Source organism: Tiliqua scincoides, chromosome 4, assembly GCF_035046505.1.
Source record: "Tiliqua scincoides isolate rTilSci1 chromosome 4, rTilSci1.hap2, whole genome shotgun sequence".
Lineage (NCBI taxonomy): Eukaryota > Metazoa > Chordata > Lepidosauria > Squamata > Scincidae > Tiliqua > Tiliqua scincoides.
Window position 1 is genome coordinate 212,423,734 of NC_089824.1, and position 17,795 is coordinate 212,441,528.

General features: G+C 44.3%; 1 protein-coding gene across 1 annotated transcript in view; it reads left to right on the top strand.

The window, feature by feature from the left end:
* Positions 1-17,795, top strand: part of EDN3 (endothelin 3) — a 46,462-nt gene that overhangs the window by 921 nt on the left and 27,746 nt on the right. Inside the window, exon 2 of the mRNA XM_066624719.1 lies at positions 1,878-2,157. Coding sequence (XP_066480816.1) covers positions 1,878-2,157 — 280 coding nt within the window. The remainder of the gene's footprint in view (positions 1-1,877; positions 2,158-17,795) is intronic.

The following is a 17,795-nucleotide window of genomic DNA, read 5'->3' on the forward strand; positions in this document are numbered from 1 at the left end:
GTAATCATAGGTGATCCTCTATTCTGGGGGTGCCCAAACTTTTTAGCTCTGGGACCCACTTTTTAAAAGAACATGCTATTCAGTGTTCACTCTATAGATCACTCTATCACTATAGATCACCTCTATCTAACTAGGACCCACCTAAGTTTACCAGACTTTTTAAAAAAAGAGTGGAGATCTAGTGAGAAATAATATTTTATTTATTTATAATTAATAACTCCCCCCCAAAGACCCAAAAACTTTTATATCCTTGTATTTACACATGCTTGCACACTTCGGGGTGGGGGCTCATCTTGCAGGGCAATTAGTGTCTATCTTGCAAACTGCAAGAGCAGAGCTCTTTCTGCAGTATAATTAGAAACTATCATATCTGATTTTGGAATAGCCTCAGGGCTTGAGGAAATTAGTTTATCCGATCTTTCCATCACCCTTTGATGACACACCAAAATCAGGTCGCGACCCACCAGTGGGTCCCACAGTTTGGAAACCACTGCTCTACTCTATTTTGCAGGCCACAGGTGCACTCCTGCTCCTTGTTCCTTGGGTGTAAGCACCATTGAATTCAGTGGGATTTACTTGCAAGTAAACATGCAGACGGTTATGCAATGATCATGGTTCTACCTTACAGGGTTGTTTTGAGGATTACTGAATCTATTTGAAATGCTTTGTACATTCAATAAGCCTTGTATAAACCCCCAGCTTTTAGTATTATTGCTTGGGAGAAGAATTACTTCTATTGGGACTGCTGGAAGAGATTTTGCTGCCCCAGCTGGCTGTACTGTGCAGTCTAAGAGTTCCAGAATCTCCTGCAGCATACTGGAGGAGAAATTTGCAAGGCTGCTCCATTGAAACCTCCCCTCCCCCTCCCCAGTACTGCTGCTTGTGTAAGCTCTGATCTGTGTTGAAATCAACATGCTAAAGGAATCTGGCAGGGGAAAGTAAAATGGTGGTAATGTTGCAGGTTCTCTAACTCTCATGTTGTAAGGTAGTATTCTGGCAAGAAGCTGGTTCACAGTGTAATCCTTCGTTCTGATTGTTCATTGTCCTTTACTCAAGGGCTCTTGGGAGCGTTCTTTACCGTTGGTACCTGGAAGATGTGCAAACTTTAGGTTATATTTTTCCAACTACCTAGAAAACTAATTCTGAAATACTGGGAATCTAACGTTCTGCTACGTGTCCAAAATTGGATTTACAATCTATGTAGATGGGCAGCTTGGGAGAAAATTGTGTTTACTAAGGCGGGCACCATAGTACCATTTGACATCTGGAATGCTTTTCTAGACTCTTGTTTGCATAATCAGGGCTGGCCCAACCCCAACATGGATTGAGGCAGTTGCCTCAGACAGGAGATTGGCAAAGGAGGCCGTTCCGTCTGCTGGCTCGTTTTACAGTGAGAACCATCAATTTATGCAGTTGCAATTATATATATACACAGGTTGAGTCTCGGTATCCACAAGGGTTCCATTCCCAGAACCGTTGTGGATGCAAAAAATTGTGTTAAAGGAAATTAATTTTAAAAAAAAACCCAATATCTCCTTGCTGAGCAATTTGAAAACAGCCTTGCTTAGCTTTGTAATGCACAAGAGTGGCAGCAGGCAGACAATCAATCAATGAATTGCTCTCTCTCTCTCTCTTCCAGGTGCTTACAAAGGCTTTACTCCAAGGGTTTCACTCTGGCCCCTCCCTTTTCATTTTCATGTGCTGGGGGGGAAGGAGGAGTTGCTTGCCTAGAAGCTTTTCTAAGTGTTTGAAGATAGAGAGATTGATTGTCTGACTGCTGCCAGCTCTCCCCCATTACAATGATATGCGAGGCTGTATTTAAAAAGGATTTTTTCCCTTTAATTTCTCAGTGTCTTTCTTCTCCTCCTGACCTGCAGGCTTCTCACTGCCCGTCTCTCGTGCCTTGCTACCCCTGGGGGGCAGTAGCAGCAGCAGCAGCAGCAGCGGGCTGAAGTTTCTGGGGCTCCAGCAGAGAGACGGCCAAGAAAACGAGATATTGGCAGGGGGGTTGCTCTCAGCCAAACAAACCATTGTGGAGAAAGTGGCTGGCCCAGGAGAAGCTCATCACAGAGCAAAGCGCTGCACATGCTACACCTACAAGGATAAGGAGTGTGTTTACTACTGCCACTTGGATATAATCTGGATCAACACCCCAGAGTGAGTGGGGAGGTAACTGTGCCGTGCTGGGGTGGGAGAATGGGGGTAAGCACAGGGCCAGACATCAGAGGAGGGGAGGGGGTTGGAGGCAGACTTTGGGCCTGGCAGTCCTCTGTTTTTAAAAAATGCATAATTTAATCCCTCTTTAATTTCATTGTTAAAATACATTGCTGTTGTATGACTGGCATGTAGGGTGCATGTGTAAAGCAACTGTTGTTCCATATTGACCATGATCATGGAGCCTCCATGTTTGGGGAAGCATGCCTCTGAATGCCAGGCACTGTAGAACAAGCCTTGTTTTCATGCCCTGTTTGTACACTCCCTAGAAGTGTGTGGCTGACATTCAGTGGGCTTGGGAAAAAACCAGAAGGTTTAAAAGTTACACATTTTGTTATAATATGCATGTACAAATAGTGATTTAAATCCAACAATACTATAATCATTCTGGATCTGTAAACCAGTTAAAATCAGTGGGTTAAAACTCTTCGTTCGAGGTCTGGAGTCTTCAAACAAATGGTTTCCTAAGGGTGTTGCGGATAAAAATTCTTACAGAATACAGCGAAGCTGCCCATGGGGCTTAGTGTGAAGTCTGTGATTAAAAAATTCAAATTGCCAGACACATTTTGACGTTTTGGTCTCCTTTAGTGGCAAACGTGCAGTGATATGATTCCTCCAGAATCTTTGACTTCCATCAAAGAGATTAGGTTGGTATTCATCCACAGCTGGTATTAGGCTGGTATGCATCCACAGTGATACTCCTTTGAAAATAGTTCTTAAAAAAGCAGATCTCATTGGACTTTGTAATCTGGATTTGTATAGGTTTGCATATGGCTGAGTGGAAACTCTGGAGTAGCCCTCTGAGGGTCCAATCCGAAATGGTCCCAGTGCCGGCACTCAACGGCCCCTCCCTCTCCCCTGTGGAGCCATTCTGGGCTGTGAGAGCAAAATGGAGGTGTATGCCTCTATTTTGTTCTAGTGGTCTGGAATTGCTCTGAGGGGGAGAGGCCACTTGCACGGTGTGGTGAGGCTCCCTGCAAAACTGAGTGCTTTGCACCCACTCTAGCTACACGACTGGTACTTGGATTGAGAAGCAGACTGCACCCACTGATGGTCTTAATAGAAGTTTTAAATGAAATAACTTGTAAAGAAGCATGCATACAACCCCAAACACCTCTCTTTTCAGTCATGGGAAAGCGCATGCTTTCTGATCCTGATCTGGATCATGATACAGAGAGTGGGAGGTTAGCTTTCCCCTTGTGTCAGACCCCTCCCCCCAACCACATAGTAGATATTTGCAGGAAATAATCACGTTGGGTGAGGGGAGGGGGGTTTTTAACCTGAAAACAGTGTGAGGGGAAGAGCTAATCACAGTCCCAATAACTGATATCTGACATGGCTTATTAATAGTTTTTTTTTTTTTAAATGAAGAGATGCTTCTGGCAGTAAGCATGCTTCTTAGTCACATTCTGGTGAAGGTCTCATTTGACCTTGAACAAATTTTTGTAGTTATCTTGTCTCACATTCTAGAGCAGGGGTGTCCAAAGTTTTTGGCAAGAGGGCCACATTGTCTCTCTGACACTGTGTTGGGGGCCAGGGGAAAAAATAATTAATTTACATTTAAAATTTGAATAAATTTACATATGTTTGCATAAATGAATATATTAAAGGTGAACTTGTATGAATGAATGAAGGTCTTGCAATACCTTTGCTGCCACTGCTACATCACAGATGTGAAACAGCAAGCAGTGGAGGGAGCCCTCATCCCACAGCTCATGCAAGAGGTCAAACAGTCACCCTCACACTGAGAGCAGTTGCATCAGGTCATCGTGGGCCCCAACAAATCTTGGGAGGGCCAGAGACTCATTGGAGACGGGGGGCTCCCTGAGGGCCGCATTGACAGGCCTCGAGGGCCGCAAGTGGCCCCAGGGCCGGGGTTTGGGCACCCCTGCTCCAGAGCAGTGATTTTCAACCAGTGTGCCATGGTACAATGGTGTTTCATGAAAAGTCCATAGGTGTGCCACAGGCATTTGGAGCACAGTGGTTGAAAATTGATGAAAAACTCTTCTGGGTTCATTGGCTCTGTTTTAGGGCAACTACCTGGTATAAAAAATTGTCTGTAGTAATGAATTGCTGAAGCTGGCTGAGGAAGAGGGACTGACAATTTGTGACTACAGTTGCCCAAAAAACAGAGCAGCAGAACCTAGAAGATTCTCCCGAAAGCCAAAAGTGACATTGCAAGAGGCGAAGGACCATACAGAAGACCATAGGGGTCAGTGTGCCATGAGAAGAAAAACATTGAAAATCACTGTTGTAGAGCCATAACACAGGCCTACAAAACTGAGGGTCAGAAACGTTTTTCCCAAACTTTATGGTGCTTTGATATGAATTTGGGGTGCCGATTCCAAAAATGGCATCCGTTTGGCCCTATCACGTCTAGTTTTGAAGATATAGTACAGCCTCATTCGTGAATTGTTCAGTCAGCTTCCTCATGAGGAAGCCACAGGAATTGGTGTAACGTTTAAGCAAGCAAAATAGGGAGGGCACCAGGATGCAGGTCTCTTGTTATCTGGTGTGCTCCTTGGGGCATTTGGTGGGCCGCTGTGAGATACAGGAAGCTGGACTAGATGGGCCTATGGCCTGATCCAGTGGGGCTGTTCTTATGTTCTTATGTGTGTTGGCCTGTGTAATAGACTATTTACTTTTTGTATTGGCAACCTTCAGTCTCGAAAGACTATGGTATCGCGCTCTGAAAGGTGGTTCTGGCACAGCGTCTAGTGTGGCTGAAAAGGCCAATCCGGGAGTGACAATCCCTTCCACACCGGGAGCAAGTGCAGTCTGTCCCTGGTCTGTCTCCCTGGCTATGGGCCTTCCTTCTTTGCCTCTTAGCCTCAGACTGTTGGCAAAGTGTCTCTTCAAACTGGGAAAGGCCATGCTGCACAGCCTGCCTCCAAGCGGGCCGCTCAGAGGCCAGGGTTTCCCACTTGTTGAGGTCCATCCCTAAGGCCTTCAGATCCCTCTTGCAGATGTCCTTGTAGACTAGATAGTCTCCCTCTTGCAGATGTCCTTGTAGATAGACTATTTACTACAGTCCTGTAAATAGCCACTTACCTGGTAATCTGTGGTAAAGAACTGACTTCAGGTGACCAGGCAGGGAACACTTTCTCAAACTAGAAAGTACTTTTTCTTTCAAACTGTCAAGTGATCAAGAGATACTTATGGATAGAGATATAAGTGACAGTAAATACTTTGAATGTGAATATGTTTTGTAGACATACTTACAAGGCTGTGTATTATTATTTTTATTTACTTAAAAAGCATCTAAAATTGCTAAATGCTTTATTATTATGAGCTTCAATGTTGTACGAATGAGGCTAAGTGAAAATGCTCCCCTTCTTATTTTGGAATTAAATTTCCCACTAAATTCTCATTGTCTATCTACTTTTATGTTCATTTATTTTATCCATTTATTTTTATATTCCCAAGTTGAGGCGTGCTTATATGATTGCACGATATAATGCTTTACCAACTGCACAAATGAACGGTCATTTCCAAAGGATACCTCCTGAGCAGTGTTATTGTGACTGTCCCTTAATTGAATTAGATAGCTCGGTGCATATTTTTTTCCGATGCCCAAAATATACAGCAGCGAGAGAGAGATTCTTAAATAATGGATGCATAAATTTTCTTTGTTTTCTGGCTCTTAAAGATTGAAACTACTGTTAAGTAGTCTTTGTAAAGAGTGTGTTGTGGATGTAGCCAAATTTTGTTTCAATGTGGTTTTAAGTGCTGGTTTTAACATTTTAGATAAAGAGGTGTATGGCTTATGTGCAGATCAACCTAATAAAGTTTGGACTTGGAATGTTGTATGAATAATAAAAGAGAGCAGACAGATTTCTATGACTCTGGTTTACCAATTAAGAGATTGACACCCAAAGAGGGGAAAAATTCCTCAACAGGAAGGATAAATTAAGCAGATGCAGATATTCAAGTAATGGAGATAAAGGCATGTCCTGGTATTTTATTTGATTTATATTCCGCTTTTCTCCCTGAAGGGCACCCAAGGCAGCTAACAATCAGCTAACAAGGCAGCTAAAAATACAAAACAACAGATAAAGATTAAAAATACAAAACAGTTAAAAAACAATTAAAACAAGATAAAATACATGGATAAAATACATAGCACGCAGTAAAAGACAAATTTATAACAACAGCCCTTATGGTGCCTCGAAGGCTTTCCTGAATAAAAAAGTCTTCAGGCCCCCCCGGAACGCTAATAATGAGGAAGCAGCTCTCAGTTCAAAGGGGAGGGAATTCCATAGTGTAAGTACCACCACTGAAAAGGCCCTGTTTCTGGCCGCCATTCCCTTCACCACTCTCAATGACGGCACAACCAACAGGGCCCCTTCTGATGACCTTAGAGAACGGACCGGATTATACGGAAGAAGGCGGTCTCTCAAATACGCTGGTCCCAAGCCGTTTAGGGCTTTAAAGGTCACAACCAGCACCTTGAATTCAGCCCGGAAACGAATGGGCAGCCAGTGCAGCCGTGGGAGTATCGGCGTGACAGAGTCAGATCGCTGACCCCCAGCAACTACATGAGCCACCGCATTCTGCACTACCTGTAGCTTCCGGACTGTCTTCAGGGGCAGCCCCACGTAGAGCGCTTTACAATAATCTAATCGATGTCACTATGGCATGGACCACCGTGGCCAGATCCACCTGAGACAGGTACGGCTGCAGCTGGCGCACCAGCCGAAGCTGGGCAAAGGCACCCCTGGCCACAGCTGACACCTGGACATCCAGGAGGAGCTGCGAGTCCAGGAGAACCCCCAAGCTGGACCCCCTGCAGTTACTGGGGATCTGTGGATACCGGGGACACCTGTGTAAAAGAGATAGAAAAGGACGGGGAAGGTTAAAAATAACTTATTTTACCTTATTGCAGCAAAACTGCTGCATTTTCAGGGCTGCACACAGCTTTCTGATCTGCCTGCAGCCTCTTCCTGATTGCCCCGAGGCTACTCTTACCCCAGCGTCACTCCAGAATGCAGCACGCCAAGGAAGAGAATGCATCATGCTGCATTCTGGGACTACACTGGGGGAAGAGCAGTCTCAGAGTGACCAGGAAGAGGCTGCAGGCATCTCAGAAGGCTGCCCGCAGCCCTGAAAATGCAGTTGTTTTGCTGCAATAAGGTAAAATGAGCTATTTTTAACCTTCCCCGTCCTTTTCTCTCTCTTTTGCACAGGCGTCCCCGGTATCCTCTGGATCTGCGGATAATTAAAACCACAGATACCAGATCCGAGGTACCGGGGCCACCCTGTTTTCAAGTAATGGCCAGGTGACATGGAGACAGGCCTTGAAGGGGAGAAGCCTAAGGGGGATATGTTAACCACCTTCAAGTATCTGAAGAGCTGTCAGGCCAAAGAAAGAGAAGACTTGCTCTCCATAGTTCCTGAGAGTAAAATAAGACTCGGTGAGTTGAAATGACAGAGAAGTCGATTCAGACTTAATGTGAGGAAGACTTTCCTCACTGTAATTGCTATCTGGCACCGTCCACCTCATGCCAGTAGTGAGTTCAGTACTTTTTGGAGGTTTTCAAGCAGGGGCTGGATGGCCGTCCATCAGGTACCGAACAGAGGGTTGGAGTAGGTGGCCTTCAAGGTGCCTTCTGGTTCTAACATTCTATGAGCCAATTGGCAGTTCGTCTGACATAGACCTGGCCTGCATCATTTCAGACTGCAGGGATTGTATATATTTGAATTGTTTATTCAAGGGGGGAAAAAATCTCTGCATGCAGAAAATTAGCACTTGGAAGAGGATTCTAGGTTCTTGCTGATGTGTTAGCTTTTAGTCTGCTGGGGTGACACTTTTTTCTATGAGGATAATGCTGCTTTCCTATTGCTAGTAGCATAAGAAGGAACCTGCTGTATTGTTACCAAAAAGGGCTGTTATGTTTTAAGGGGAATTGTTATATTACCCTTTTTTGGAAACCTCAGGATCGCAGGCTAGATAACAAAACAGCCTAATGCAGAGATAATCCCTTGTAGCTTAAAGAGGAGACTGGGAGAAAGATAACTTTCAATCAATGATTATATTTTTATTACAAAAAACACACAGGTAAACATAATGCACATGGAAAATGGTAAGTATATGTTTCTTGGTTCCTAGTACTTGGATCCTGTGTACCTAGCTTTATGGTGGTTGCATGTGCCATGTATTTGGTACATCCGAGAAGCAATCAGAAAAGGATAGGTTGTAGGGAAGGATTTTAGGGGTCCCTGGTCTGCATAACCCAGTTGCTAACTAAGATGGGGAGAGAATGGGAGAAAAAAGGGGAGGGAGAAGGGAAAAGATTTCAGACGCAGGATATAGTTACCTGTCCTGGGGAGCAGATGGATGGGGGGGGGGGAAGAGTCCTATGGAGGACCTGTGCCTTGGAGGGCAGCCAGAGAGAGAGAGCGCACATGGCAGCCTTTCTCTTTTAAGGGTTTTTGCTGACCTGAAATGACCCGGATGTGGCCTCCTGGATGCGCATGCTCACTACACACACTGGGACACGTGGAGCATGCCAGAAAAGGATGATCGGAAGTCAGCTATCAGCCATGCTGACCCTGGGGGAGGGGGGGTAGCTTGCTTCCTGTTGCTACTGGACTTTGGAGTCAGGATGTAGCTTAATGGCTGTGATTTAGTTAACATTAGGAGATGCTTAAGCAACAATTTAGGTGGAGGCTAGGTATTTAGACTTTGCTGCTAAAGTCTTCCTCCCTTAAGGTGTTTGCATATGCAGTGATTGGATCAGGAGGCACAGTGATTAGGTTAAAACAATACACATTTTTAGGGTACATTTAGGAGAATAGGAGACATTTGCTTGTCCGTATAGAACTAGGTGATCTGTAGGCATGCGCTTGTGACTTGACTTGGCTGTGGCCTGTATGTTGAGGTCTTGCCTACATAATATTTTAGTCCAAAATACATAACCAGATATAAAAATTACAAAAGGAAGAAGGAAAAAGGGGATTTTCACGTAACAGGATTACAGATCCATTTACAGTCCAATTCTATTTTCAGCTGGCCTGTGCTGCATCCTGTGGGCTGGCTTGAGACCGTAGTGTGTTGGAGAGATAAGTAAATGAAATTCTTACTCACTTGTTCTCTGCACCATGGTCCCCAATGGGTCTGCTTGGATCTGTGCCAGCTCTGACTGGTGCCAGTCCAGTTGGACCCATGAGGCAGTGTCGAGGCCAAGCAGGGGGCATAGGATAGTGGTGGCACCATTGCGTTGCAGAAGAGTGAGTCTTCTGCTGGCTGAAGTCTTGTTCCATCAACCGAAAGCGCCCACAGGATTGGGTTGCCAGTCAAGTGTTGTGTTTCCCACACTGGCGATCCAGATGCCTCTGGGAATCCCATGGGCAAGAGATGAAGGCAAGTGGCCCTGCTCTTACTCCCAGCAACTGGTATTAGATGCAAACTGCCTCTGATCCTGGAGGTAGCGCATATTCATGATACAAAGTGTTGCTGTGGAGCCTGTGCATATGGAGCCTGTGCATATGGCATAGCCGCCCTGGGTCCCTTCAGGGAGAAGGGCGGGATACAAATAAAGTTTATTATTATTTGCCTTGTTCTTCCCACATTTCTCTGTGTACTCTTGTTTTCACACAGGCAACACACGTGTGCTGCAGTCTCTTTTCTTATCTTAAGCTCTCATGAAATCACCATGTGCTATAATATTGCACTGTGGAGAATGAGGAAGTTGGGCACACATTTGTTTTTCTAGCCATAAAGATCCAGTAACTCTTTAAACTTACAGGCAAGAATGGGGAGCAATTCACAAGCTGCCTTAGTGCATTTGTGTGCTTACATAGATCCTTGCTAGGAAGGCTGAGCATGTGACTCTGAGAGCTCATATAGCAGCATGAACCAGGAAGTCCCCAGCTCAGATCTCACCTCTGCCACAAATTCACTAGTTAGGCAAGCCACTCTCTCAACTCCCTGAGCCCCTGCCTTCCCTATCATTAAGGATAATAATACTGTCTTATCTCTGAATTGTTGTAGAGGGTACTGAGATAATTATATGTGAAGCACTTTCATGTTGAGAGTATGATATAGAACAGTGTTTCTCAAACTGTAGGTCGGGACCGAGTAGGTCGGTTGTGAGTAAATTTCAGGTGGGTCCCCATTCATTTTAATATTTTATTTTTAATATATTTGATTTGATGCTACCATGATATGTGACTGCATTTGGGGAAATGTATGCATCTATACTTTTAACAGGCTATTATGTATATGCTTTGAACTATGATAGTCAATGGGACTTATGATAGAGAGATTTCTGGGACTTGGTCTCTGGGTCAACATGCTAAGCAGACATAGACTCCTTTAAAAGCATATAGAAAAATTTATTTACATGCTATTTACAGATTAAGAATAGATTAGGATGGATACAGGTTCTAAGTTACCCCATGGTGGATCTTTGATTCCTCTCCGAACCACACCCAAAACTCCTGTACTTGTACTCTATGAAAAACAAGTGACCCATGTGATATTCATGTCACTTCCCTCTCCTTATTTGGCATACTGGTGCATGGTTCTAGCCCTCACTGGGAAGTCCGTTATCCATGTATGGAGAAGTTCTGGCTTGCACTTTGATTTCACAAGACCCTGGAATGTTCCTTTTGGGAAAGCTATGACACACATGTTTTTCTCTCTCTGCAGGTCATCTTGACATTTTCTACCTTGTTTTTAACAGAAAAACACTAGTCATGCTTTTCCTAATGTTCCTCCTCTGAGAGAAGTTAGGTTAACCCCTAAAATCTATATCACTTACTCCCAGGTAAGTGTGGGCAGGATTGCAACCTAGGATGTTAAAAATTTTCCTGCTTGATGATGTCACTTCCAGTCATGACATCACTTTCAGTGGGTCCTGACAGATTCTCATTCTAAAAAGTGGGTCCCAGTGCTAAACATTTGAGAACCACTGTTATAGATGCTAAGTATGAAAACAATTCATTTCATTTAAAAAATTTGTTCTGTTTTACTACTCAGTTATTTGTTTTTCCCATTCAATTTTCTTTCAATTTGTTTCCCATTTTGAAGCATTCTGAGACCTCTCTAAAGGGTTAAGCTTGCCAAATTTCCAAGAGAGGAAAGAAAGGGACTCCAATTTATTTATTTGTGCCAGTTTCATTGCTGCCTCTTTCTTCTCTCCCCTCTCATCTTTTCTGAGATTGTTCATTGTTAACAGACTGTCTTAAAGATCCAGAGGCCTTCTACAAAGGAAAGAAATTGATTTTATTTTTGGAGATTTAAGGATTTACTTTAATCCTCATTCATTTTCATTGCAAAAATGAATAAAATGAAGCAATCAATTTTAGTCATGCTTGCAATGAAAACAAATTGGGGCTCAATTTGTTTTAATTTCTACTTATTTTTAAAAAGTAATGCAAGTTAGGTGTATTGTCCCTGTGGAAATGGGATGTGGGTGATACAGACAGCCAAGCGACTGCTCATTAGGATGTGACTTTGAGTCAATCAGAAGCAACAAAACATATGGCTCCGAAGTTTTTATATAGTGATCTCAGTAACCTTTACACTATCCTTGTGGAGTCTGTTGGCAACCTTCAGTCTCGAAAGACTCTGAATCGTGCTCTGAATGGTGGTTCTGGAACAGCATCTAGTGTGGCTGTAAAGGCTGATTCGGGAGTGACAATCCCTTCCACACTTTGAGCAAGTGTAGTCTGTCCCTGGTCTGTCTCCCTGGCTATGGGCCTTCCTTCTTTGCCTCTTTGCCTCAGTCTGTTGGCCAAGTGTCTCTTCATACTGGGAGAGGCCATGCGACACAGCCTGCCTCCAAGCAGGATGCTCAGAGGCCAAGGTTTCTCATCTGTTGAAGTCCAATCCTAAGGCCTTCAGATCCCTCTTGCAGATATTGTATCGCAGCTGTGGTCTACCTGTAGGGCGCTTTCCCTGCACAAGTTCTCCATAGAGGAGATCCTTTGGGATCTGGCCATCATCCATTCTCATGACATGACCGAGCCAACGCAGGCGTCTCTTGTTTCAGCAGTGCATACATGCTAGGGATTCCAGATCGTTCCAGGACTGTGTTGTTTGGAACTTTGTCCTGCCAGGTGACTCCTTGTGGAGTAAACCAGCATTATTATCTTTAGATTGGCCTGCTGCATAATAGCTTTTGAAAGGCTGTCCACAGGATGCTGCGGTCGTGATTTTGGCACTGCTGGGTGCCGCTTGGTTCAGGATTAGGCTGTCCATCCCTTGTACAAGTTTTGAAAGTCAGGTCCCATTTGTGTAACCTGCAGAGTGATTAATGTGAAATTGATGATGCACAGAAAGCCTTTCTGTCTCCAGAGGTGCATCCTTGTACTTGTGAGAAAGGGGGATATGATTTCTCAGCACTTTCGGGCCTGTGCACCTCCTTTTCTTCTTCAAGAAATTCTGATGCAATGTCTTGTGTTGATTTCTCATCAAAACTCGTTAGCGGAAGCTCAAGGTCTTTTGTATACTTGGGAAACAGGCAAGAAAAGCCTGGATGAGTGTGGCATTGCCAACTCTTACTGAAGCTATTCTTGGAATTTTTTTTTCCCCCCAACAAAATATAATGTTGGAAATTCCTGTAGGCCCTATTGAAATCTCCAGGGTCATTTTCAGTAGTCACCTGGAGATTCATGCTGACTGCTAGGGACTTGGTCTAGGCCAGTCCAGGAGGTCTGGTAACCTTAACTTCATATAACATGACTTTTTATGGTGAACCTTCCTTGGTGGTCTATGTGCCTGCGAATTGGAGAAATGTGAACTGAGCCTTTGCAATTTAATATGCCGCAAGACGTAATGTGCCAAACCACATAGAAAATATGTACAAATTTTGTTCTTTTTATGAGTCCTTCTGGATTTCAGCTATAACATTGCTGAGCAGCCAGATTCTGAAACTTTCCAAGGGCATATCTACGCTATTAATTTACCTTGATATCTGTTTAATGGCCGTGACCTCTCCCAAGGAATCATGGGAATTATAGTTTGGTGAGATGCTAGGAATTCCTTGTCTGCCCACTTCTCTGAACTTTATTTCATAGGGTTTTCTGGAAAGAAGCAACTTTGCGGCTGCAGTCACAGAATTGTACAAGGAAAACCCTCTTGAACAGATGAACAGAAGGTACCTGTCAAGCCTCTGCTCCAGTTTGGCTGCACCCTTTAAGAAGTGTGGTGCTCAGAACTGGACACAGTAGTATAGATGAGGTTTGACCAGCGTGGGCTAATAATGGAACCACTGCTTCTTGCAGTTTGGAAATGTTCTATAATGCAACCTAAAATCTCATTTGCCTTTTTTTGCAGCTACACCTCATTGCTGGTTCATGCTCAGCTTGTGATCCACTGCAGCAGCCAGATCCCTTTCCCATATTGTATTACCAAGCTAAATATCTTTCATTATATAGTTGAGACCCGCCCCCCCCCCCCCGGCAGTGGTTACCAAACTGTGAGTTATGGCTCCCCAGAAAGCTGCAGAAACCAGCCAGGGGAGCTGTGGAATACTCACAAAAAACTCACCCCCCCCCCATACAATATTTGCTCCAGGTGGATGAGGCACTATTGTTGATCACCTTGTATATGGTTGTCAAACTAATTGTGAATCCTTCTAATGGATGGATTAGATAAATCATCTAATCCAATGTTTCTCAAACTGTGGGTCAGGATCCACTGGCTGGATCACGAGCCAATTTCAGGTGGGTCCCCGTTCATTTCAATATTTTATTTCTAATATATTGGACTTGATGGTACCATGGTATGTGACGGCATTTGGGGAAATGTTACAGATCTGTACTTTGAACAGTCTAATTGGTTATGAAACATGCCCATGTATTTCAGAGATCCTCTTCAAAATACAGAGTATATAAGCAGAGTTCAAATCATTTCCTGGTAGCCACTTGTAACATTTTTGAAGGAAGGAAAAACTCATGATTGAAATATCTGGGAATCTTATCAATGCATATGCTAAGCATGTGTTTTGTTCCTGAGAATCTGTTCCTAAATAGAAAGCTGTAAAAAGTCTCCTTAGAAGCTTATTTATTTACGGCTTTGCTGCTAAGGAACATTTCAAGTGAATTTTAAGGGCCTCTTCACAGAATGTAATTTCCTACATAGCTATTGCTTCCATGTGGGAAAACATCGCATACATGTGACAAACATACATGTATGCTTCAGTGTAATTGGTTGCACATTTTTGCCACAAACATGTGCAGTGAAATATATGTAACTGATTTGCTGTCTGTTTTGTATCCCCTGAAGTAATATCTTTCTAGAAAATTAACAAGTTTAGAAATTGTAGGTTGGGTCAGGGGTTTATCAGAGCAGATGTTCACATAGATTCAAATTTTTGTCCTCCTTCAAGTATCATTTGACTCCATTGATCTCAGCAGGATTATATACACAGGCTCAGTGGTATCCTTAATTTTGAAAAGATGACTTTCTGCAACAATCCAGTCATTTGTTTTGCCTTTCAGAGGAAAAATTTGCCATATTTGTTCATCCAGCACTAGCCTTTCTACTTACCTACACGTGGGGAAAAGTTCTGAAAAAAGTCAGTGTGAGACTTATGCCAAATTCCTGTTGCAAGCTTCACCTGTAGAACATATGCCCACTTTAAGCTAATTAGTTCCCCTCTTCACTCAAAATAGCCCTAATTCTGCAGAAAGCACTGGTGGACCCTACTACTAGGGCATCTTGCCTATTCAGCCTGCAGAGGTTGCCCTCTCCTGTCAGCAGTTTTTCCAGCAGCCCCTGGTATGGCAGCCACACACCAGTCTCTAGCATCTCTAACAGTCTCTCTTCGAGTAGTCTCTGTTTGTTTGGTCCATTTGTCCATCAGTAAGTCTGCCAGTCAGTCAAGTCAGTCCGTTAGTTAGCAGGTGCATTAAACAGTTAGCCAGTCCATTAGTTAGCAAGCCAGTCAGCCAGAAAAACAGTCTGATAAGCCAGCAAGTCTCCTCTTTCTCCTCCACTCTCTCCCACTACAACCCACAGTCTTTCCAACCTCCAGGTGCTACTTTTATCCCTGAAGACCTTGTTGCTTCTAGTGGCTGCAGTGGTGCAGCACATCCACTGCTGAAAGTCCAGGATTTAACCCTATATTTCCCAGATCCACTAGAGCAGGGGTCTCCAAACATTTTGGCCAGAGGGCCGCATCAAATATCTGGCATGGTGAGGAGGGCCGGAAAAAAAAATTTAAATATAAAATTTAAATAAATAAATTAGAGATTGAACTTAGATGAGTGAATAAATGAATGAATGGGCTCATTCATTCAACCTCTCTGGTCCTCAGAACATCCACCAGACACAATCAGAGCACAGTTCTGGTCATCCTTAATTGAGTGGGCCAGAGTCTTTCAGGGGACAAAAGGTTGGCCATGGGCCGGAAAGAGGCTTGCTAGGGGCTGCACCTGGCCCCCAGGCCAGGGTTTGGAGACCCCTGCACTAGAGCAAAGGGTGACTGCAGCCCCACATCCTCTCTCTTTGCAATATCTTCCTTGATTCCAATATAGACCCCCTCTCCATAAGTACGCTAACAGTTCATTCACACTCAGCCCATCTGACTGAAGCTGTTGCCTCGGGCTGCAAATTGGTGTGGGGGCACCTGCTTCCTTCCACCCCCATCCCTCCTTCTACTCACTAAATTGGAAGAGGGAGATGAAACTGAAAAGGAATGTGGAGTGGTGTGTTAGAGGTGCTCTAACCCACCAGTCTCCTCCTTACTTCCATTCTGTCCCCTTTTTCCTTTTCCAGTCTGGAGAGTGGGAAAAGCAGAGGCTGGTGCATCACCAGCTAAGAGAGGGCAGTATTGGGCACACGGCCTTAGGCACCAGGAGGTCTGCCTAACAAGATGGTATTTTCATATAAAGAGCCAAGTCAACCTTTGCACATAGCCTTGCAGCCTTAGTAAAAAGACATCAAGCTAATGGTGGCACTCTTAACCCTAACCTAATACTGGCTCATTCCTTTGGCCTCTTCAAAATGCGTCCCAGAAAGCTTTTTTCTGGTGCTGAAAAAAAGCACCAGATGACAGCATGTGGTGTGAAGGAAGATGCTAACTGAGGGAGCTGGTGAGGGTCATACTGACTGGCAAAATCAATACCATACAAGTTGCCTCATTTCCATAAAGGAAAATCATGGGCACACAAAGAAAAAGGGAGTATAAACCAGTCAATTGGGGGGGGGGGAAATGGTTAGATTGTCCTGTATCTCTCTCTCTCTCTCACTCACTCACTCACTCACTCACTCACTCACTCACTCACTCACTCACTCACTCACTCACTCACTCACTATGAGAACATTCCCCTCAGAATTCCCCTCAGAACCTGAATAGAATTCTTGCTTGCCTATGACAAACCAAGTGAATACTTAAATACAAGACTGACAGCTCAATCTTATCTGGGCTCCCCCACCTCACTACAGTGGCACCGAAATGACCGCCACTGTCTTTCACACAAGCAGAGAGGCTGCCGGAGGTCTCCTTGGAGCAAGAGAAGTTTTTTTCCCTTACCCCATGTTGAACCCCAGCAGTCACACCAGCTCAATTGCTGGCATACAACTGAGGAGACCTGTGTCGGGCTTCAAGGTGTGAGAGGGGAGATAGGATCCCACAGCAGCACCCTCCCCACTGCCGGGTGCTGCACTTACCCTGACTGGTGGCCGCTTGCTTTCCCATTGGCGCAAGAGGCCAGTGCTTGCCTGCGTCGACCTCAGTGCTGGTGGTAACTACCGCTAGGCCATCTTGCGACAGCCATCACCGTGACAGCATGCACAAAAGTGGCATTGCATCATGGTAAAATTAGGCCCTGAATTAAACACAAGAATATTTTGCATTTTGCAACTGACTTCCAATTTCGGAATTACAAGTAGCAGCAATAATTATCCAACTGTTGGCTGCACCTTGGTGCTGATGTTTTAGAACAGGGGTGTCCAAACTTTTTGGCAAGAGGACCACATCATGTTTTTGACACTGTGTCGGGGGCCAGGAAAAAGAATTAATTTACATTTCAAATTTGAATAAATTTACATAAATGAATATATTAGAGATGGAACTTATATGACTGAATCAAGGCCCCAGGCCCATAGCTCAAGGCCCATAAAAGGTCTTGCACGAAGCAAGTCCAGACTTTGCTTCGCTGCTGCTGCATCACAGACATGAAACAGCAAGCAGTGGAGAGAGCCTTCATCCCACATCTCAAATGGTTACCCTCACGCTAAGAGCAGTTGCATTGGGCCAGCATGGGCTCCAGCAAGTCTGGAGGGTCAGAAGCTCATTGGAGACTGAAGGCTCCCCTTGGGCCAGATTGGGAGTCTTCGAGGGCTGCAAGTGGCCCCAGGGCCAGGGTTTGGGCACCCCGTTTTAGAACAAAGTTTATCATTAGACTGGTCTTTGTTTGTTAGGACAGGTCAAAGCTGCTTTACCTGCAGTTCACATAAAAAAGTTCAGAGGAATGATTAGGGTAAGAGCAAAAAAAGACCTTATCAGAGCTAAATTTCCTATTTGTTTCACTTTTTTTGTTTCTTGTCCTTTGCAATGATGCATCTGCTCTCTAGGCTGCAAAGGTAAGCGCTAGATGGAAAATGTTTTCAGGGCAGAAACCTGATG